The sequence below is a fragment of the Leptosomus discolor genome, chromosome 1, assembly GCF_034619465.1.
Source record: "Leptosomus discolor isolate bLepDis1 chromosome 1, bLepDis1.hap2, whole genome shotgun sequence".
Lineage (NCBI taxonomy): Eukaryota > Metazoa > Chordata > Aves > Leptosomiformes > Leptosomidae > Leptosomus > Leptosomus discolor.
This window is the reverse complement of record NC_141391.1, coordinates 67,731,240-67,753,516: the sequence shown is the minus strand read 5'-3', so window position 1 is coordinate 67,753,516 and position 22,277 is coordinate 67,731,240. Positions and strand designations below refer to the sequence as shown.

Sequence of the window (22,277 nt, the reverse complement as noted above, 5' to 3'; positions counted from 1 at the left end):
AGTAGAACCATAGATAGAGATCACAATGTAAGCCACGACATTGCTGAATTTGATTTAGGGCCATATGCGCTGCTTTTTTTGTCTGTTTAGACAATAGGCTATTTGGGTTGGAAACTCTGGGAGTCCAGGTCAGTATGGTGACTGGGACAATTGAACCCTGTAGACTCCTGGTTGAAATATGACAAAAATAGCAAATGCAAATAATACGAGCAGTAGTCATAGAGAAGTGACATTAAATATTTAAGTATAAACAACACTTATAAGGAAGTGAGGTTGAAGAAGCTCCAACTCTGGCTTTGCAGCCTGTTCCACAAAGACAGCTCTAAACCCAAACTGATGATCAAACAGTAATCTACTAAATGCAGACACCTTCCAAAGTGGAAAATTACATTAACTCATTTACACACAGAAATATTTTATGTTAAATCACTTTGGATGCATAAATGCAGGTAATACAAACAACTATAAAGATGTCTTTAAAAAAAAAGCTTTTTCCAAAGAAATTACAAGTGACCACATATGCAGAGAAATTAAGACACCTATCTCTTCTTGAAGCCAATGGGAACTAAGCAGGAGCCCAAATTATATTATGGATCTAAGCCCTAAAGCCCTGCTCTTCAAATGTTTCTAGACAAAAGTAAATCGATGCAAGTGGACAGTCTTGTTCACATTTGTAGGTGTTTGCAAGATAGGGACTAAATCTGCATGGTTTTTAAGACCAAAATCCCTTACCTAAGGTCCATCGAGATTTAGATCTCACCTACCAGCTCTGAAGTTAGTATTTTACTACTGAATTATATGAGAACTAGACATTATTTTTAATTGTAATTAATATTGTCTGTCCTCATAATCTCTCTTTTCCTTGAGCTCAACAGTTAAATGCATAGTGTCGAATTCACTCCCCTAGCTTTAGGTACGTAAAAGTTTGGGATCGGCGCTATGTTAGTCTTCTAAGCTCCCTCTACTGTCAGCGGAGAAGAGAAGCACCTTTTGAGGGTTACTCAGCTCATTCTGAAAGAGGTGGCAGACTTCGCGTGGAGGCGGAGGAGAGGCCATCCCACAGTCCATCTGCCGGTGCTGCACTGGAGTCAACAAGCTCTGGCAATGAGGCAGGAGCACAGTAGTGCTGTCCTACACCTCTGACTAGGCTTTCGCCAAGATATCATGCAAGGTTGGCATAGCACTTTTACTGAATGTTTGTGATATTTAGTGTATTAATAGGTTTACACTGACAATTACCCACCACTCTTTCTCAGTTACTTCAATAATCCATCACATGTGCGCAAAAAAGAATTCTGAATTTTATGAAAATTATTTATCTCCAACAACCTTTTGAGGGAGAAAATTATTAATACAGTTTTGTTCTCAAAGTGTTCTGATGAATTCTAGCTATCCTATCTGGTTATGAATGACTCCAAGACTTAAAAAAAAAATTTAGTAGATTACATTTTTCAGCTGAGTGACTAGACATTGTGTTATTCCTAAAAGAAACTAAATTCTGAAATAACTTGTTTTGTGCACATAGGTTTATTATTTATTACACTTATTAAAGAGAACAGTTTAAAAATTAAACTTCTTTCTAGGGAATGAATGCAAATAATACAGTCTTCTAAAATATTTTAATTCAAATTAAGGAAGAAGAGACCTTTATCAGTATTAATCTATCTATTTTAGCTTAATGAAAAGAAAATTCATGCTGGGAACTACTTTTTGTTCTATCTTTAAAACACTACTCCTTATAGATCATTATCCCAAAATTATCTTTCTGAAAGACCTGTTCTCGGCATGACACTAAGATGTTAGAGAACTTCCTTAGGAGGAACAGTTCTAACTCACAAATTATTAATGGCAATGCAAAATCTATGCACCGTATGGAAAGATATATATCACTCTTCTCTGGGCATTTAATTCCATAGAGAAGAAGAAATAGTGATACCTTACAACACATTTTTGGTAGTGGTGGAGCCACAAACCTAAGCAAGTGCCTAACTCTAAGTACATGAGTTTCTTTCTTCACCTTGCACTCTCTGCCTCCTCTTGGCTGGCTCAGGGAGACCAAATGAGGCAGATGGGCCTTTCTCTATTTGCTGCCGATACTCCTCTTTTTTAAATCTCAGCCCAGGTATTTCAAAATCTTTTTTGACTCCAGGGGCTTCCACTCTTTAGGATATGACTGATCGGTTCTTCTGAGACCAGAAGGGGCCATGGGGGTTGAGCCAGCATGGGCCTGGCAGGGCTATCCCTCCCCAGAAGTCACAGAGGCACCACAGGGCAAAGCAGACACAACTCAAACCTTGTGCCCAGTGCAGGAACATGTTTAAGTGGTCTGTTCCCAAGGCAAAAACAAAAATAAGGATTTTGGAAGGGAATCTTGTATGAGAGGACTGGCAGCAAGACTGCACAAGAAGGTGTTATGCAGGCTCCACAAAGAAGCTTCCACGTGCCCATCTGCAGGGCTTTCCCTGCGATGGACCCAGCAGAATTCCTAGCACATAGACACGAGAGTGGAGTGGCTCTTTCTGCTGTCAAAGTAGTAAACCTCTAAAAGGTCATTTAAATCTATCCCATGCCTACTGTCTCATCACTTATATGCCCACCTTTAATAGAGATTATAGGCCCCTGAGCCTAGCGTGCTGCTGTGCAGTGCAACCTTGATCCCCTTCTGTCCCCTAACAGCCTCCCCTTTGGCCACTTCAGAAAAACAGAGTTTAACCTCCTACCTTATTACACACTAGAACTAGATTGAAACAAAGGAGCATCTCTCTCCTGTGAAATGCAACAGGACTGATTTTTTTTTTTTTTTAATCAGTCAGAGCTTCCAGTATCCAGCTGATAATAATTTATCGGGCTGTACCTAATAATCTAAAATAGGTTTCTTTACTCACAACGATGCCTGGGTAGTAGCCTCCCACGGTAACATTTTCTGTTCTTGTGGTAGCTGCCAGACCTATGGTCAGTATGAAAACGGACACTACCAGCAGAGAGACTGTGAACCAAAGCGAAGTCTTCTTCCTTTTTGCAAATTGTCCTATAGGGAGCGGGGAGGAAAAAAAGAGAGCTTTTCATTGCAATCATGGCAGAATAAACACAAAATAATCGAAGATTTTGTTTTGTTGATCTTTTCTGTTGTTAATCCATGGCTGTTCTTCCACTAAGGAAAACTGCTGGCAGACAACGGAAGGAATTAAAAAAACAGAGTTAGCTAGAGCTCAGCATAGCTTAATGCACACACATCGGGTACATGCATGAGATGAGTTTTTATTAAGCTGAACTGAAAGTTAGTGACAATGATAAATATGCCTTGCCTTCAGTAATGTTGATAATTAAGAGTTGCTCACATCCATAAGGCAGATCCTGCAGGTCTTAAATGCTTACCTACATGAAGTGCCAATTTGACTCTACCCAGAGAGAACCTAAGAATTTATATTTTAAACAAAATCAGCAGAAGCTCTGCATGCCATCATATGCTCTTCATGTTTACAAGGGTGAGCAAACCAATCTGCATCTCTGAAGCAAAGCTCTAATACAGTTGATCAGGTAATGATATATGGGCCTACCTTTTTAAACAGTAGTTGCTCAGTGAAATATATACAGTCTCACCAGGATTGGGATTCAGATACCCAAAAGTGAAAAACAGCAGGCTCATCTACTGCTGTCAGCCTGCTTCAAGCCACTTAACCTTGTAATTGTGGTGGCATATCTGAGCTGCAACCACAGGTTACTAACATCAGAGCCCCAGCCCATAGCACAGAGTTATGTAAGACTTATTTAAAAACAGCAATCAATATGTGACCCTAACCAACAAAAGGCACCCAAATGAATCAAACTGTGGTCCCCCTTTCTGGTGTTTTTGCGTTTTTGAGTCGAGACAGAGAGAGATAAGTGGTTTCATAACCATGTTCCTGTAGTGGACATCACTAAGAATGAGGCACCTTGGACCCTGGTGACCCACTAAAGCAGGACTCCGCTTCAGTCTCCACCCTCCAGCATCAAAAAAAATAGGTATGAAGCTTTAGCAGATACAGACACCCATGAGCAAGATCTGCATAGAGAAACTGTACCAGTAGCACACAGTGGATACCATAAAAACAAATGACATTTGGGTGGGTGACTCTCTGTTGAAGAGCACTGAGGCACCCATCTCCCGACCTGACAGGGAGTCATAAGAGATGTGCTGCCTTCTGGGAGCTAAGATCCAAGACAGGGCCAAGAGCGTACCAACTTATCAAGAGCACAGACTGCTATCCACTGTTACTCTTTCATGAATGACAGTGCAAGCCAGAACCAGGACAGAGTCAAGGAAGGCTACGAAGCCCTTGGGGTGCAAGTGAAAAATACTGGTGCCCAAGTTATCTTCTCCTACGTTTTACCAGTTGGAGGAATGGGGGAAACCAGAAATAAACAAATAATATGTATCAACTTCTGGCTACGTGGCTGCTGCCATCTCAAGGGTTTTGGCTTTTTTGACAACTGGACATTCTTGATGACTATAACCTGTTAGGGAGGGATTGAATCCACCTGTCTTGTCCCTTGTCTAGAAAAGACAAGGGAATCTTTGGCAGCAGGCTGGCCAACCTCGTGAGGCGGGCTTTAAACTGCAGGACTCAGGGGGTGGGGTCCAGAATGGCAATGCTCATGCCATCGTATCTAACTGGGCAGTAAGACAGGCCAACCAGAGCAGTGACAAATGTTCCTTAGCTGCCCCCCAAGATGAGAACCAGAAGGCAAACAACGTCAAGGGTGTGTATGGCTATGGTGGATCCTCTTGCACCCCTCCAGGGAAACCTGCATGTTCAATTACATCTCTAAAATGCCTGAGCACCAACACACACAGCATGGGGAATAAAGAAGAACTAAAGATCTGTGTGCGGTTGCAAGGCCATGATCCCATTGAAATCACAGAGACATGGTGGGACAGCTCACATGACTGGAATGCTGTCATGGATGGCTACGTACTTTTTTAGGAAAGACAGGCCAGCAAGAAGAGGTGGTGGAGTTGCTCTTTATGTGAGAGAGCAACTGGAATGTATGGAGCTCTGCCTAGGCAGGGACAAAGAATAAGTCAAGAGCTTATAGGTAAGAATCAGGGGGCAGGCTAATACGTGTGACACTGTTGTGGGTGTTTACTACAGGCCAACTGATCAGGAAGAGGAAGTTGATGAAGCCTTCTACAGACATGGGCCCTGATGGGATGTACCCACAAGTGCTGAAGGAGCTGCCAGATGTTATTGCTAGGCCACTCTCCATCATCTTTGAAAGCTCATGGCGAACAGGAGAGGTGCCTGAGGACTGGATAAAAGCCAATGTCACTCCAAGCCTTTGAAAAAAGGCAAGAAGGAGGACACAGGAAACTACAGACCAGTCAGCCTCACCCCCACCCCTGGAAAGGTGATGGAACAGCTCAGCCTGGATGTCATCTCTAAGGATATGGAGGAAAAGAAGGTTATCAGGAGTAGTCAAAATCGATTCACCAAGGGAAAAACATGCTTGGCCAATCTGATCGCCTTCTATGATGGCATGACTGGCTGGGTAGATGAGGGGAAAGCAGTGGATGTTGTCTGCCTTGACTTCACCAAGGCTTTTGACACTGTCCCCCACCACATCCTCATAGGTAACCTTAGGAACTGTGGGACAGATGAGTGGACAGTGAGGTGGATTGAGAACTGGCTGAAGGACGGGGCTCAGAGGGTTGTGATCAGTGGCACAAAGTCCAGCTGGAGGCCTGTGGCTAGTGGTGTTCCCCAGGGGTCAGTATTAGGTCCAGTCTTCTTCAACATATTCATCAATGACCTGGAAGAAGGGACAGAGTGCACCCTCAGCAAGTTTGCTGACAGTACAAAACTAGGAGGAGTAGCTGACACACCAGAAGGCTGTGCTGCCATTCAGTGAGAGCTGGACAGGCTGGAGAGCTGGCGAGCAAGGAACCTAATGAGCTTCAACAAGGGCAAGTATAGGATCCTGCACTTCGGGAAGAATAACCCCATGCACCAATACAGGTTAGGGGCTGACCTGCTGCAGAGCAGCTCTGTGGAGAAGGATCTGGGAGTTCTGGTAGATAAGTTGACCATGAGCCAGCAATGTGCCCTTGTGGCCAAGAAGGGCAATGGTGTCCTGGAGTACATTAAAAAGAGTGTGGCCAGCAGGTCAAGGGAGGTTCTCCTCCCCCTCTACTCTGCTTTGGTGAGGCCACATCGGAGTGCTGTGTTCAGTAGTGGGCTCCCCAGTTCAAGAGAGACAGGGAACTACCAGAGAGAAGCCAGTGGAGGGCTACAAAGATGATGAGGGGACTGGAGCATCTCTCTTATGAGGAAAGGCTGAGAGACTTGGGGCTCTTCACCCTGGAGAAGAGAAGACTGAGAGGGGACCTTATCAATGCTTATAAATATCTAAAGGGCGAGTGTCAAGAGGATGGGGCCAGGCTCTTTTCAGTGACAAGGGGCAATGGGCACAAACTGGAGCACAGGAAGTTCCACCTGAACATGAGGAAAAACTTCTTCACTCTGAGGGTGACAGAGCACTGGAACAGGCTGCCCAGAGAGGCTGTGGAGTCTCCTTCCCTGGAGATATTCAAAACCCACCTGGACGCGTTCCTGTGTAACCTGCTCTAGGTGATCCTGCTCTGGCAGGGGGATTGGACTAGATGATCTCCAGAGGTCCCTTCCAACCCCAACCATTTTGTGATTCTGTGAAGCACAAAGCAAGAGTGTGCAGCACCACCCCTGGAGCACTGGGCCATGCGACGTTGTGCTACCCTAGGCTGCAACTGGACAGCACAGAGCTCCGACGACAGCACAACTTGTCTGCAGCATAGGGCCAATGTCTCTCACCTCCACAGCCTCACAAAGCTGCCTGCATGCCCAGTCTCACGGTGAGGCAGTGGCAGCAGCATTGCACTGAATACTGGAGGCAACAGCCCTTGCCAGGGAGGAGTAGGTGAGAGGGGAAGGCAGCCTTGTGTGGATCAGGCTCTTTGGGTGCTGCTGTAAGCAAAAGCAGGGGAAATGCAGGAGAGTCAAAAAGCAAGCAGAAGGCACTTGCAATGAGTCACTTGAGCTACGTGGCCAGTTTAAAGTCAGGTAACTCTGTTAAATGTTTACAGTTCAAAAGCCAGGCTAGATTAACGATGTTTACAAACGAAGACAAATAATTTCAATGAATAAATAAATGCATTTATAATAAAAATCTGTATGTTTGCTGACATTTCTCCACTAGAACAACCAGTCAAAATGAGTTCTGTCTTTCAGTATGAAATGCAAGCAACTTTACTGAAGACAAATATCATCTATTGAGCTTACACAAGTCTCTTTCACCTGCATGTACAAAGTCTTCCTGCTAAATACCAAGAAATACTTCATAAGACTCTCCAGACATCTCCCCTCCAGCCTGTGCCCCAGCTGTCTGCCTTTGGCAATTCCCTGTTAATCCATGGAGGGGTTTTGGGGACATGGAAATGGAGAGGTTCATTATCAATCAGTTCTTAACCAAGCCTATGGGGTTAAGTTCTTTCAATAAAGCCAGTTCACATGGCCAAGAGGCAAAAGTAGACTTCAGACTTGTAAGTCCACAAATCAGTTGCCCTTCCCACTGGCAACAGACAGAGTTTGGCTTTCTAGAAAGAGGAAAACGATTCTCGCGTATGAATTGGCCAGGCTCGTAGAGAAGGCTTTAAACTAGGTTCGAAGGGGGAAGGGGACTGTGGTGGTTTGGTGTCTGGCGGGATTTTGGTAGGGGTTTTGGTAGCAGGGGAAGGGGCTACAGAGATGGCTCCTGTAAGAGGCTTCAGGAAGCTTCCCCCGGCTCCAATTTCAGACCCACCTCTGACCAAGGCGAGACCAATGGTGCCTCTGCAAATAACTATTTAAGAGTGACAGAACCTGTTGACTGAGTTCTTTGCTGGTTTGTCTGTGTTGGTGAGCAGGAGAAAGAAGGGGGATGGGAGAGACACAATCATGTGGATACCCCAGTCAGTGAGGAAGGAGAGGGGGAGGTGTGCCGGAGCAGAGATTCCCCTGCAGCCCATGGTGGGATGGTGGGCTGAGCCCCTGCAGCCCATGGAGATCAGTGATGGAGCAGAGGTTGCCCTGCAGTCTGCGGAGGGTCCCAGGCTGGAGGAGAAGGGACCGGGCCTGAAGGAGCAGCCCATCGCTGGGAGGGTGGCAGCCTGCGAGAGGAAACTGCGCTGGGGAGCTGCGGCCCCGTGGGAAAGGACTCACATTGGAGCAGTTGGTGGAGGATTGTCTGCTGTGAGAGGGACTCCACGCTGGAGCAGGGGAGGACTGCGAGGACCTCTTTTTCTGAGGACAGAGGAGCAGTGGATGTTGTACTGGATGGACTGTAACCCCCATTCCCTGCCCCCCGAGCTGCTGGGGGGGAAGAGGTAGCAGGGCTGAGCCCAGGAAGACCGGAGTGGCGCAGGGGGAAGGTGTGCTGGTTTTAAGACTTGGTTATATCTCTCATTATCCTTGATGGAGGTGGTTGTCTTGTATTAAATTGATGTTGTTATCCCCAAGTTGAGTCTGTCTTTTGCCCATGACCATAACTGGTGAGTGAGCCCTCCCTGTCCTTTGTCTCGATCCTCAAGCCTTTTTTGGTTGTATTTTCTCCTTCCCATTTCTCAGCAGGCAGAGTAAGGGTGAGCAAGCAGCTGCAGGGTGCTTTGTTGCCAGCTGGGTGGGCTTAAACCATGAAAGGGACAAACCAAGGCCCACCAGTGATGAACCTACGGGCGGCATGCCAATGTTGGCTGAGTGCTTATGGGTAAGGATGAGAGGGAAGGCCAATGAGGCAGATATCCTGCTGGGAGTCTGTAACAGACCACCCAACCAGGAGGAAGAGGCAGATGAGGCATTCTACAAGCTGCTGGCAGAAGTCTCACAATCATTAGCCCTGTCCTTGCGGGAGACTTTAACTTATCAGATGTCTGCTGGAAATACAACACAGCAGAGAGGAAACAGTCCAGGAGGTTCCTGGAGTGTGGAGAAGAGAACTTCCTGACACAGCTGGTAAGGCAGCCTACCAGGGGAGATGCCTCGCTTGACCTACTGTTTACAAACAGAGAAGGACTGGTGGGAGATGTGGTGAGGCCATCTTGGGCTTAGTGGCCATGAAATGATAGAGTTCTCTATTCTTGGTGAAGTAAGGAGGAGGGCCAGCAAAACTATTACCATGGACTTCTGGAGGGCTGACTTGGGCTTTTCAGGACACTGGTCAAGAGAGTCCCTTGGGAGAGAGTCTTGAAGGGCAAGGGGGTCCAGGAAGGCTGGACATTCTTCAAGAAGGAAGTCTTAAAGGTGTAGGAGCAGGCAGTCCCTGTGTGCCATAAGACAAACCAGTGGGGAAGACGACTGGCCTGGCTGAGCAGGAAGCTTTTGCTAGAACTCAGGGGAAAAAGGAGGGTTTGCCACTTTTGGAAGAAGAGTGTAGGAATCTCGTTAGGTCATGCAGAGGGAAAATTAGAGAAAAAAAAAAGCCCAACTGGAACTCAAGCTGGCCACTGTCATGAGAGACAACAAAAAACGTTTCTACAAATACACTGACAACAAAAAGAGAGCCAAAGAGAATCTCCATCCTCTATCGGATGCGGAGGGGAACATTGTCACCAAGGATGAGAAAAAGGCTGAGGTACTTAATGCCTTCTTTGCCTCAGTCTTTAATAGTCAGACAAGTAATCCACAAAGTAATCAGCCCCCTGAGCTGGAAGATGGGGACAAAGAGCAGAATAAACCCCCCATAACTCAGGAAGAAGCAGTTAATGACCTGCTTCACCACCTGGACATTCACGAGTCCATAGGGCCGGATAGGATCCACCCGAGAGTACTGAGGGAGCTGGTGGAGGAGCTGGCAAAACCACCCTCCATCATTTATCAGAAGTCCTGATCCACAGGGGAGGTCCCACACGACTTGAGGCTTGCCAATGTGATGCCCATCTACAAGAAGGGCCAGAAGGAGGATCTGGGGAACTACAGGCCCATCAGCCTGACCTCGGTGCCGAGGAAGATTATGAGTAGTTCATCTTGAGGGCACTCACATGGCATGTGCAGGACAATCAGGGACTCAGGCCCAGCCAGCATGGGTTCATGAAGGGCAGGTCCTGCTTAACCAACCTGATCTCCTTCTATGACCAGGAGACCCACCTAGTCTACCAGGGGAAGGCTGTGGATGTCATCTACCTGGACTTTAGCAAAGCCTTTGACGCCGTCTGCCACAGTATTCTGCTAGGAAAGCTGGCGGCTCATGGCCTAGACAGGAGCACTCTAAGCTGGGTAAAAAACAGTCTGAACGGCCGAGCACAGAGAGTGGTGGTGAACGGAGTTGAATCCAGCTGGTGGCCAGTCACAAGGCCCCAGGGCTCAGTATTGGGTCTAGTCTTGTTTACCAGATCTGGATGAGGGGATCAAGTGCTTCCTCAGTAAGTTTGCAGATGACATCAAGTTGGGCGGGAGTGTTGATCTGCACAAGGGTAGGAAGGCTCTGCAGAGGGATCTGGACAGGCTGGATTGATGGGCTGCGGTCAGTTTTATGAGGTTTAACAAGGCCAAGTGCCGGGTCCTGCACTTGGGTCACCACAACTCCATGCAGCGCTACAGGCTTGGGGAGGAGTGGCTGGAAAGCTGCCCAGCAGAAAAGGACCTGGGGGTGCTGGTCGACAGCTGGCTGAACATGAGCCGGCAGTGTGCCCAGGTGGCCAAGAAGGCCAACAGCCTCCTGGCCTGTATCAGACATAGTGTGGCCAGCAGGAGTAGGGAGGTGATGGTGCCCCTGTACTCGGCACTGGTGAGGCCACACCTCGAATCCTGTGTGCGGTTTTGGGCCCCTCACTGCAAGACAGACATTGAGGTGCTGGAGCGTGTCCAGAGAAGGGCAACAAAGCTGGTGAAGGGTCTGGAGAACAGGTCTTGTGAGGAGCGGCTGAGGGAACTGGGGTTGTTTAGTCTGGAGAAGAGGAGACCGAGGGGAGACATTATCACTCTCTACAGCTACCTGAAAGGAGGCTGCAGTGAGGTGGGTGTTGGTCTCTTCTCCCAAGTAACAAGCGATAGGATGAGAGGAAATGGCTTCGAGTTGCGCCAGGGGAGGTTTAGATTGGACATTAGGAAAAATTTCTTTACCAAAAGAGTAGTCAAACATTGGAACAGGCTGCCCAGGGAAGTGGTGGAGTCACCATCCCTGAAAGTGTTCAAAAAAACTTGTTGATGTAGCTCTTGTAGACACGGTTTAGTGGGCATGGTGGTATTAGGTAGACGGTTGGACTTGATGATCTTAAAGGTCTATTCCAACTTAATTATTCTATGATTCTATGATTCTATAAACTAAAACAATTCATTCAATATATCTACCAGATTTTAAATAATATCTGATGTCCTTGCCACAGTCTATCATCCTGAAAACTCATGGAGATCAGGGAATCCCCAATAACTGAAGAAAGGCAAATACTCCAACTATCTTTTAAAACAGACCAAAATGATGATCCAGGCAATTACAAGCCAATCAGCCTCACCTTGGTTCTTGGGAGGCTGGGACCAAAAATATGGAACAAATACTCTTGTAAGACATTTCTGCACACATAAGGAAAAGCTGATTGGCAACACCATGGATTTACCAGAGCCAAATCATGTGTGATCAATCCAGGTGCCTGCTATGACAAAATGACTGGATTTGTGGAGCAGTGGATGTCTTTTACCTTAAATCTAGCAAGGTTTTTAACATGGTATCCCACAACATTCTCATAATCCAGTTGGGATGTCATGTCCTGAATGGCTGGACAAGCCGACGGTTAAAAAATTAGCCATATTGCTAGTTTCAGAGGGAGTGCTTAATGGATTGTACTCCACCTGGAGGCCAGTAACAAGTGGAGTACCATGGGAGTCTGTCTTGGGACCTGTCCCATTTAATGTATTCATCAATGACCTAGAGAAAATGGTAGCATGCCTGCTCATCAAGCTGGCAGATGACACAAAACTGAGGGGCCAGTCAACACCCTGGAGGGCAGGGTTGCCATTCAAAGGGATCCAGGCAGGCTGGAAAAACGGGCTAGCAGAAATCTTACAGAATCCAACAGACAGCTGCAAAGTCCTGAGCAAAGAAAGTTGCAATACGTTGCAATGATACAGGTGAGGGACTGCCAGGCTGGGGAGCAGCTCTGCTGAAAAGGACTTCAGGATGTTGGCAGACAATGAGCTGAACATGAACCAGCAGTGTGCCCTGGCAACAGCATCCTGGGCTGTATTAACAGAAGCATCACTAGTAGATCAGAGGAGTAACTACATCCCTCTATTCAGACCACATATAATATTACACCAAATTTTGGTCCCTCAGTACAGGAAATACATCAATTAACTGCAGCAAATTCATCAGAGGACCCCAAAGGTCAGGGGCTGGCGCACTTGCTGTATGAGAAGAGGCTGAGGGAACAGGGCTTGCTCATCCTAGAGATGAGATGGCTTTTGGCAGGGCTAGTAGTAGTCTTCCAGTGCCTATGAGGTGGTTGTCAAGAGGACAGACTCAGGCTTTTCATAGTGGTGCGCAGCAGGAGGACAAAAGACAGTGGACATAAACTGAAATATAAGAAGTGTTTGAGAGTGGGCATAAGGAGAAAGAAAATCAACATTAGGACAGTCAAGCATTGGAACAGGTTGCCCAAAGAGGTTGTGCTCTCTCCATTCTTGGAGTCAAGGATTTCCAAGATTCAGCCAGAAAAAGCCCTGAGCAACCTGGTCTGACCTCACAGTTGACCCTGCTTTGAGCAGGAGGTTGGACTAGCAACTTCCTGAGGTACTGACCCACCTGAATGACTCTATGATTCTATGGTTTTATGATAGTCGAGACAGCTAGACTAAAGGTGGCTTAGGTATGTGTGCCCACACTCACTGTTACGAAACTGCAGCTGCAATGTAGACATACTATAAAGGGACGTAGGAGCACAAACTTTCTGAAAGCCAATGGGACAGATGCTCCTCAGCCAAGTGTTTCTGAGACCACTGAATGCTTTTACAAAAAGTGCCTGAGGAACCACGCCTCCACATTTTTCTCAAAGCAACACCTGTACTGGCAAAGGTTAATCAGATTGCATGGAGATAAACTAAGGGTCCAACCTGCCCTCCAGAGTTTTGGTTACCAATAATGATGTGCAAAAAAGAGAGACATGACTGATTGCCCAGACTGAGTTTGCTGGAAAATGTCTTAGGAAAAGCATACTTTTGTTTGTAACTGGAGGAAATCGGATGTGGATCTAGTGAGATAAAACAGAAAAGGAAGTCACTATTTATAGGGGCATGTTTTGGACTGAACTATATTTTGACTTTGAAATTTACATGTGCTAGAATGCATTTAGGTATGCGATACCCTTCAGTCTTCACATTCATTGATCTTCTACTAACTGCATCTCAAATCAGAGGCAAATATCCAATAATATATCTTCTTTTTCATACTCCAGTTTGGAAACTCTCATAACTACATGTCATTAGCTGTAAACTCCACCCTTAGGAGAGATGACTTACAGGCAGGAGCACAGAAAGGCCCCTTCTGGACCAGAGACTGGCACATGCAAGACCTTGTTCTCAAAGACTGCCACATACTTAGAGAAGATGGGTAGAAATCAGGTCTAAATTGGGTTCTGTTCTGGCTGTCCGAGTTTCCTTAGTCACATCAATTAAAATCTTCGCTGTATCTATCAAAATGTGTATAATTACATGTATATAAGTCACCAGCATATTGTAAGGCCTAAGTAATATTTGTAAAGCAGCGTAATATCTTCAGATGAAAAAAGGCTACGGCTGCAAAGGGTTCCTACTATTAGCTCCCTTCTGCTATTTTGGTTACGTCAGCTCCCAAGATTTTTCAAGTCTTTGTTTACTGCTGTTTGGAGCAGTTGCCATGCAGCTTTTTGGACCTTGTCTTTAATGTACCTACCAGCCAAAACCCAATGCCAGACTGTTCCCACAGCACAGACAAGGGTTGGCCCAGCCTTCTTCCCTGACACTCTCTGTAGCAGAGCTTGGACCAAAGGCTGACCATAGACAAGAACGGCAGTTAAATTAAGAGCAGAGGAAATGTTGCTGTCAGTATTTCTAGTCTGAATTTTCTTCCAACACTGACATTCCTGTAGTGCAGGACACAGTTAACATAGGCTATTGACTTTCCAAGTTTTTAATACTGAAGTGAGTCTCAGAATAATTTTGACATTTATCCCCTTTAACTTCTTTAACAATGATTCAGCATGAACATTAGAAAACCTTAGTCTGGACCTTACTCCAATTTAGTTATAGCTTCAAATTCTTACCCCTAGCGTACCAAAAGTCAAGCATGCAGAAAGAAATCTTCTCATCATAACCTTATCAGCATTAGCTTGAGGCTAGGGTCAATAGAAGGTGTGAACATGTTACTACCTTCTATTGACAATATTCTTCAGCTGTTTTGGCCAGCAAAGTATTAATGGTACTGCATCAATGTGCACTACAGTAAAAATTGGGAGATAAATTAGAGAGGTAATGCTGCTTCCACATCACTGGCTTGTGCTTTGCCTGGCATAGACTTAAATTGTGATCGAAAAGGAACAGTCCCAGAAACACTTGCTGCTCTGCTTGCTAAACGTCAGTCAGGCAAAGTACCTACTTGAGCCACTCAGCCCTCTTACCCCAATGGAAGGAAAGAGAATGCAGTCAGGACAAGGAGGAGAGACACCAGACTGCTGCCTCCTTGGGAGAGAGAAAGTCCCATAAAGAGAGAAATTGAGATAATCCTCCAGAGAGTAAAAAGAAGGAGTGCCTGCTGAAGACCAAGTTCTGCTGGACTCAGCAAAATCTTTTGTCCACTCATCAGTTGCAGGAAACAAAATTATATTTACAATGCTCTGTTCACACTAGCTGGGGGATAAATTCAACCTGTAGGAAGACTATGGAAAAGGAATGGTTTTCTGAGGGGGGTATAGATCAGATTGATGATAGAATGCAAAGCAGTGGATCTAATGATGAATGGTAGGGTCTGGATTTGAATGAAGCAAAAGGTGAGTTTAAAAGCAGAACGAACAAATTAATAATGAGATGTGTCTATGGTATGGAATGCATCCAATGGTCAAGGGAAAGAAAGAATAGAGTGAAACAGCACCTCCCAACCATGGAAAACTTGCATATGATCTGAAATCTCACTCAAAAAAAGTCTACATTTAGACCAAGGCAACTACACTTTGCTAACTTCACCACTCCTTTTAAAATCCAGCTTCAGACATCATAAAGTCTGTTTAAAAGTGTGGAATGATTTTTGGCAAGGCAAGAATCGCTGCAGGATGCAGCAGTTTGCTGGGATCACAAGCACATTTGCTAAATACTAGGACCACACAATTTCATACCTTCCTCTTTGATCTAGTTCAGGTGATCCTAAATGGAAACACTTACTTCAAATAATGCCCCGGCCCAATGTTTATTAGCATCCTAATATGAGAAAAGATAAGAGAGGAAAGTTCTGCAGCAGAAAAAAACAGTGCATTTTTATTACCTAATGAATACTACTAAAAACTGTGACATGTTTCAGAGAGTGGAATTAACCATATATAATAAGATAGTTTAAGCAGAAATTCACCATAGACTGAGGAGTACAGTGTCAAAGGTATCCGCTGCTTTGCTGCTATCGAGAAAATATTTAAGAAGAGAACTTTGGAGCTAAACTAATAATTTTTAATTACTGCAGTGCTCACTTCAGTGCCATCTCTCTCTTGGCCACAGTTTTCATTGTGTATTTTAAAATACGGTTTATGCCAGTGAAATTGAATTAATCCTACATTGCCTCCCAAAATTAAATGTGATGGACTGAGATGCTTAAAACAGATATTCACACCTGCTATTGGTGATTACTTTCCCTTTTCTGATTAAATGCTTGACTTGTCCAGAGTGCTGAACTAATTAAACCAGATGCAACAGCATTCGTTTCAAGCCACAAGATAGCAGCTTTTATCAAGCCCGTCTCTTATCTTTATTATGAATTTGCTGAGGAAGAATCCATGAGACAGTGTTAAATATTCAAGACCGCAGGAAACAGTACTCTGCCCTTTTACAATCCTAAAAGAAAAAAAAACAAAACAAACAAACAAAACCAAACACCAAACCCACAAGACCTGCTATACTATGTAGTGTAGCTATAGTAAGTGATATCATGCAGTATCACTATGGCTTCATTGCTTTGGCAGCAATTGTTTCACAAATAAATAATTTAACAAGTAGCTAATCACTAGTTTCAAGCTAGCATAAAGATTCTTCTTTTCCCGCTGGTTACCTGAAAACATTTTTAAGTTCCAGCACATCTTCCACTGCTACCTTTTCAACACCAACACCATTTTTCTTCCAAGCTTAAGACAAAAATTAAGATCTAATAAATTTTCTAACTGGCTCTTAAGATCCTTGGGTATGTAGCGAAGTCTCTGTTTACCCTCTCAAACACTGCACAGGGTAATTTCTAGCAGCAAAGTTCTGGGTTTTTTTCTGGACTTCAATGAATTTCACTGGAATAATGAAATAGTTGTCCTTGCTTTCGCATAACCGTTTGGTTTTTCGGGACGTACGCTGTAGGCACCAGCAGCAGCCACTTTACCCACGAACCACTGAACCCCCCCGGTGCCCCCGCTCTCGGGACACAGCCCGGACGGAGCCCCCCGCTGGCGCCTTTCCAGCCCGCTCCATGAAGCGCAGAGGCAGAGGCAGCTGCACCTCCCCGGGGGAAGCCCCCGGCTCCCCCCCCCCCCCCCCGCGCCCGAGCCCCCGCCGCCACCTCCCGCTCAGCCGCGGCTCCGCGCCCCCGGGGCTCACGCACTCGGCAGGGCAGGAAAGTTGCGGCGGGGCAGGTGCCGGGGCTCACCTGTGGGGTCCAGCATGGCCAGCGGACCCGACACCGCGGGGGCGGGCAGCGGCGCCATCATCCTTCCTTCGCGGGCTCCTCCGCGCCTCTCCGCGCCGCGCTGCGGGCGGTGCTGGCCGCGGGGTGCGGGCGGCCCTGCGGCCCGGCGGGCCCGCCCCGCGGGGGAGCGCGGCGGGGGGCGGGGGCGGGGCGAGCGGCGCGGCGCGGCTGTCGTGCCCTAAGGCCGAGCCGGCCGTTGCGGCCCCCCCCCCCCCCCCCCCCCCCCGCCGCCCCGCGGCTAACGGCGGCGGTCCCGCAGCACTGCGGGGGGAACGGGGCGGCCCTGGCTGTCCCCCCGCGCCGCCGGGTACAGCGAGGGCCCGGCGGGCACCGTGCCGCCGCCCTGTCGCCCTCTCCCGCCCACCGCCCCTCGGGGGGTCAGGCGGGTGCTGGAGGGGGACGTCCGGCGGCCGTTGGATGGCCCGTGTCAAACGGAGCGGCCCAGGCCCGTGCCTCTTGACCCAGGGCCTGACAACGGGCCGGCTCCCGTGTGGCCCCTGTGGGCGTCAGGGCTCAGGGTCGCTCAGCCGCCGCACACCTTGCCTTCCCTGGGCGAAAACTCACCCACCCTGGCCAAAAACTAAATAGTAGCACCAAGTGCCACGGGCCAGCTGTGGGTGCAGGTCTGTTCCCTCACCGCCCTCTGGTTTCTGCTTGACGAGGCACAGCTTTCCTTGTATTTCGGTTCAGCACCCTTCTCCTCCCAGCTACCCGTGCGCACCATGAGCAGCTCGTTTCCAGGCTGACCTTTGAGCGTGGGAGGAGGAGGCAGGGGCACAGACCGGGTCTTTATTCATGCAGCGGCCAGTGACTTAAATCATTATATGTTCTACCTGCGTCCCAGGGTTGTCTTCGCTTCTTGGTTTGTTCTCGGCCTGTGGCGAGGGACCAATTTGTCACCTGGTAGAGATCAGAATCACCAAGCTTTCCTTTCACCTTTCCTCTTCCCTTTAAAAAAAAAAAAAAGTTAATACCAGAAATATTAATAAAATTAATAACAAAACCAGACATCTCGGGGACGTAGGGTAAGGTAGGCATAGTCTGAGACAGGCAATGTCAATAGTCAAGAGATACTGTAGGGCTGTTCTTTTTCTTACGTGGTGCCTATCAGTTTCTCAGCCTCACTGGCTCTCTCCTCCTATTTCAGTTTTCATTCCCACAGCTGATCCTGCCGCTTGTCCTGCTGCTACCCAGGAACCGCTAGCTGCTGCTTCTAGTGCTACCGACTGCAGGGATGTGTGCCTTCTGTCCGAAAGAGTCTGGGAACAACTGAGAGAAGAAACAGCCAACAGCCACTGTGCTGTTTTGGTGCCTGCTGTTCCTTTTGCAGGACTTCCCCATAGCAGAGGATGCAAGAACATTTTTTTGTGGACAATGTTTTTTGATAGGCTGCCAAGCGCTTTGCTTACATTGAGGTGTGTTCTCCCACTTGCAACGTACGCAACTGCATTTAACATTCTTGTTTTTCTTTTGCTCTAAATGTGTATGTGTATATGTATTTAACTTATTCATTCTTTGGCTGATTTCCCCAGGAGTTGCTTAGATGGATGCTTTCTCAGGTACCGCCACTAGTCTATGAAGCCAAGTAAGCCAGGAGCTAAGACCAACCACAAAGCCACCTTTTCTTCTAACCTGGAGGGGTTGAAGAAAGGAGAAAAATGAGGATAGAGGTAGTATTTGTACTAACTATTATTATTATTATTAGAAATCAATGAATTAATAGATTGCGAAGGCAGAAAAGATGATGGTACAAATAAAACATTTATTTGAAATTGCCTATGGATAAGAGTGATTAAAGAAGCCCCAGAATCTGGTATAGACCCTCAGGTTCAGGGGTGGCTATGGACAGAGATTTCCATCAACACTACAGTTCGGTGAAACTGAGGAGGGATCTGTGTATCACCAACAGTGCTTGCACGATGCCAGTGCAAAGACTGTTAAACAGATGTGTTCTAGGATGCATTATTTAATACTTGTTAATTAGTTCAATGCATTGTAAGTGTGGTAGAACTTCATTTTATATTTATGTTGCTGCTTGTCTCTAAAGCCAAAAGGATTTTTTTCCACCATTTTGATGTGTAATTTGGACCTGAATTTTCTTAATTAATACTTTTAAGGTCTTTGTTTCTCAGATACCTGGCTCATGTACCTTGCTCATATGTCAAAACTAAATCATTTGCTAGATTTGTGCCCAGAAGGAGTCTCCACGGTCCAAGGTCACGCCGGCAAGGCTGTTAAGAGTTCTTCTAATGTGTGTTCCGTGGAACGTGGCCTATTTGTCAGAATAATCTTTGAGTTCTCACCTAAAAAGTACTCTGTCATCACTGGGCCTGAAGGCTTCCATGATGCCCTTGATCTCTCCTGCTCCTTTCCCATGGCACACTGCAACTTTGAAGGTTTTTGTCATTTGTCCTGCAGTTCACCCTTATGCTGGTGAATGCTTTGGAGCTGAGGTTGGTCATACGTGAAATCTGTATCCTGTGTGTCCCTGAAATCTTTTCTTCTTTATTTTAAACAAGACCAGTCTGTTTGTTCCTCACAGGTCGTGTTTTCTAGGCTATTGGACATTCCGGTTGCTTCCCTCTAGTCTCTGTGTCATCACACTCTGCGTGCGCCACGTCTTTCTTAAAGGGTGATGCCCAACGGCTGGGTGATATTTAAAATAATTTTGAATTCTCTCTACCAGCATATTTCCTCCGAGATACTCAACAGTTTCTCCCAACTTTATGTCCTCTGCAAATGTAATATACCTTATATCCCAATATCACCAGTAACAATACTGAATCCTACCAGACAGTGGAAGAACCTCAGCACTTTCTGTCTTCCAGGACCATTGCTAGGCGTGACTCTCCAACTACTTTTTTCATCCCTTCTGTGGTGTAGTCATTTACACTGTTTCTCTGTGGGAGGGCCTGGTCTGGTACTAAGTCCTGTTACATTGGCTTCATTCTCTTGCAAGAATTATTTTCTCAGGAAGCCTTTTGGAAGTCCGTTGTGGGCTTTTGGTGGTGGTGTCTTTGCAGGAAGGTTGATTGGTTGTTTTTAGTAAAATTCAAAGCAAAAAACCCCCGTTCCTTCCAGCCCTCCTCCATGACTCCTGCTCTGAGCAGCGGTTTGTTTCCCAGGCCCAGGCTCATGGATCCAGTCACAGAGACTGCCGCTGTGAAGCAGCTTAAATGACCCCAATGCTCTTAACTCTCCACCATAGTATTTGGACTGCTTTTGTATTCCTGAAAAGGTTCGGGGCCTGTCTCCTCCTCCTCCTTCTATTATTTGAACTCCCAACAGAAAGGTAAGTCAGCCATCGCTGAGGCTAAACTCAGGATTCTTAATAAGCCAGCTTGCCCAGTCACACAGGGTCATGACAATGAGATAAGTAGATTTTCTTTGTTCATAATTTATAAATAGTATTTATTGGCATGATTACTGGTAAAATCCCTCTAGGAATACATTGCCTTTGTTCAGCTGGGCAGTATAAGGAAGTCATGCAGGAAGTGAAAGGAACAAGAGGAGTAGCCATGAGGTTGAGGTTAATGGCCACTGACTCTTTGACTAAAACAGTCGATGGCTATTAAAAGATAATTGCTGGACAACTCACTTCAAAAAATCTGCTTCCTGGCGCCAGCCGGTTTTGAAGGTGTGGTGTGGTTTTGTTAGCAGATTTAAAAGACTCTGTCTACCAGCCTAAAAAGGGACTTGAGAAGGTATAACCAGTCACAACATTGTTCAGAGGCAGCTGAGATAAATGAATGACTCACGGGTACATGTTTGTCAGAAGCAGGTTTAAAGTCGTTAATTGCCTTCAGTAGACTTTTCACCCATTAATGTGTGCAGTCAGTTTTTGAACTCTATAAACTTCTAACATTCACAACATGTTGTGGCAAGGAGCTTGATGGGTATCTGTGTGCTGTGTGAAGAAGTGGGATATCCCAGTGGGAGCAAGAAACAAACTGAAAAGAGCAAGATAAAAGTCAAGTTAAATGTCAGGTATATTTAGAGTCGCAGGAGAATGTACCTGAGGAAAGGTACAAAAAAAACAATTGCTACATGGTACAAAACGTCATTATGTTACTTATCTCTCAATAAAGCTAGATAATGAGAAGTCATATGGAGGATGCACTGGAGACACTCTTGTGGTGTAGCTCATAACCATAACACGGCAACAGTATTGTGAGAAATGGACTTGCCTTTGCTGAAGACTGTCAACTGTCTTTTAGCTGGGCTGATGACAACACTGCTTCCTTCAGGAAAACCTTGTCGCTCAGCGAAAGAAGGGAATTTATCTCATTCAAAGGATTTAAGAAAGGAAGACAAAACAAAATGGAAGGGGTAACCAAAAGGCAGAGATGAAGGTCTTTTGCAGTGGTTTGGAGACAAGCATAACAAAACGCAAAGATGTCAAATACAATCTATCCAGAGTCCTAATGATTATATGTCCCCATTGACACAGACTATAAAGACATGAAATACCACAAGACATACAACCCATGATATGAATGTGCCTCTACAAAAATGAAACATGCTAAGGATTTGCATAAATCTGTAACAAGTAGACGATGTCACAGTACCCTGGTCTTACTTCATGGAACAGTCAACATGGGTTTAGTAAAACACGAGAACATCTTCTCTTTCAGGTGCCGTTTGAAGGATTGACTCAATACAGAAGTAAAATCTCTGAAAACTGAACTCTTCCTTTGATAAAGTGACTTTCTTTGGGTAGTTGTAGGTCAACAACTGAGAGATACAGAAATAACATACCTGACCATTGTCAGGAAGTTCCTATTGGTAGGAATAATCCAGTGTTACAGTGAAGACTGAACAACAGAAATCCTTTTTATTGGAAAAAAATCTCTGAAAACTAAAGTAAAAAAAAAAGTTTTCGGAGAAGTACCTCTTTCTGAAATATTCTTAAAGTTATTGATAGAACCTAAGTTTATATAAGCTGGATGTATGCATCTGCAAGGTGATTAACAAAGGTATGTTTGAAATGCACCAATAATAATAAATCAGAAGTGTGACTGATCAAAAAAACCCTTTAGTTTGTGTTGTAACTGTTACGTTAATTTGTTTGTAGTAAAAATGTATATACAGAGGTGTTCGTACCAGTCCAAACGAACAGATCATCAGTTTTTGGAATGCCTGAGGAAACTTCTCTGGAAAATGCAGTTTAAATTTCAAAAATATGCCATCACCAAGAGAATAAATCATTCTGAAATACAGATGTGGTAATGATATTTTTATAGCAGGCATCATTTCAATTACACTTCTAAGTAGTAAGCATAAAGTTTGATAAATTATTTTGCCCATCTCAAGGCATCTTCAAAAATTCCTTTAACAGGACAGTGAATTATACTATCCATTCAATTTATAGGTTTTTTAAAGCCTAGAAGTAAGCA

At 45.6% G+C, this 22,277-nt stretch overlaps 1 protein-coding gene across 1 annotated transcript in view; it reads right to left on the bottom strand.

The window, feature by feature from the left end:
• The window catches only part of TMEM255B (transmembrane protein 255B), an 82,397-nt gene extending 65,494 nt beyond the window's left edge, over positions 1–16,903 (bottom strand). Inside the window, exons 1-2 of the mRNA XM_086482110.1 lie at positions 16,843–16,903; positions 2,886–3,028 (exon numbers count right to left, since the gene is read on the bottom strand). Coding sequence (XP_086338236.1) covers positions 2,886–3,028; positions 16,843–16,903 — 204 coding nt within the window. The remainder of the gene's footprint in view (positions 1–2,885; positions 3,029–16,842) is intronic.
• Between the last annotated feature and the right edge of the window lie 5,374 nt (positions 16,904–22,277).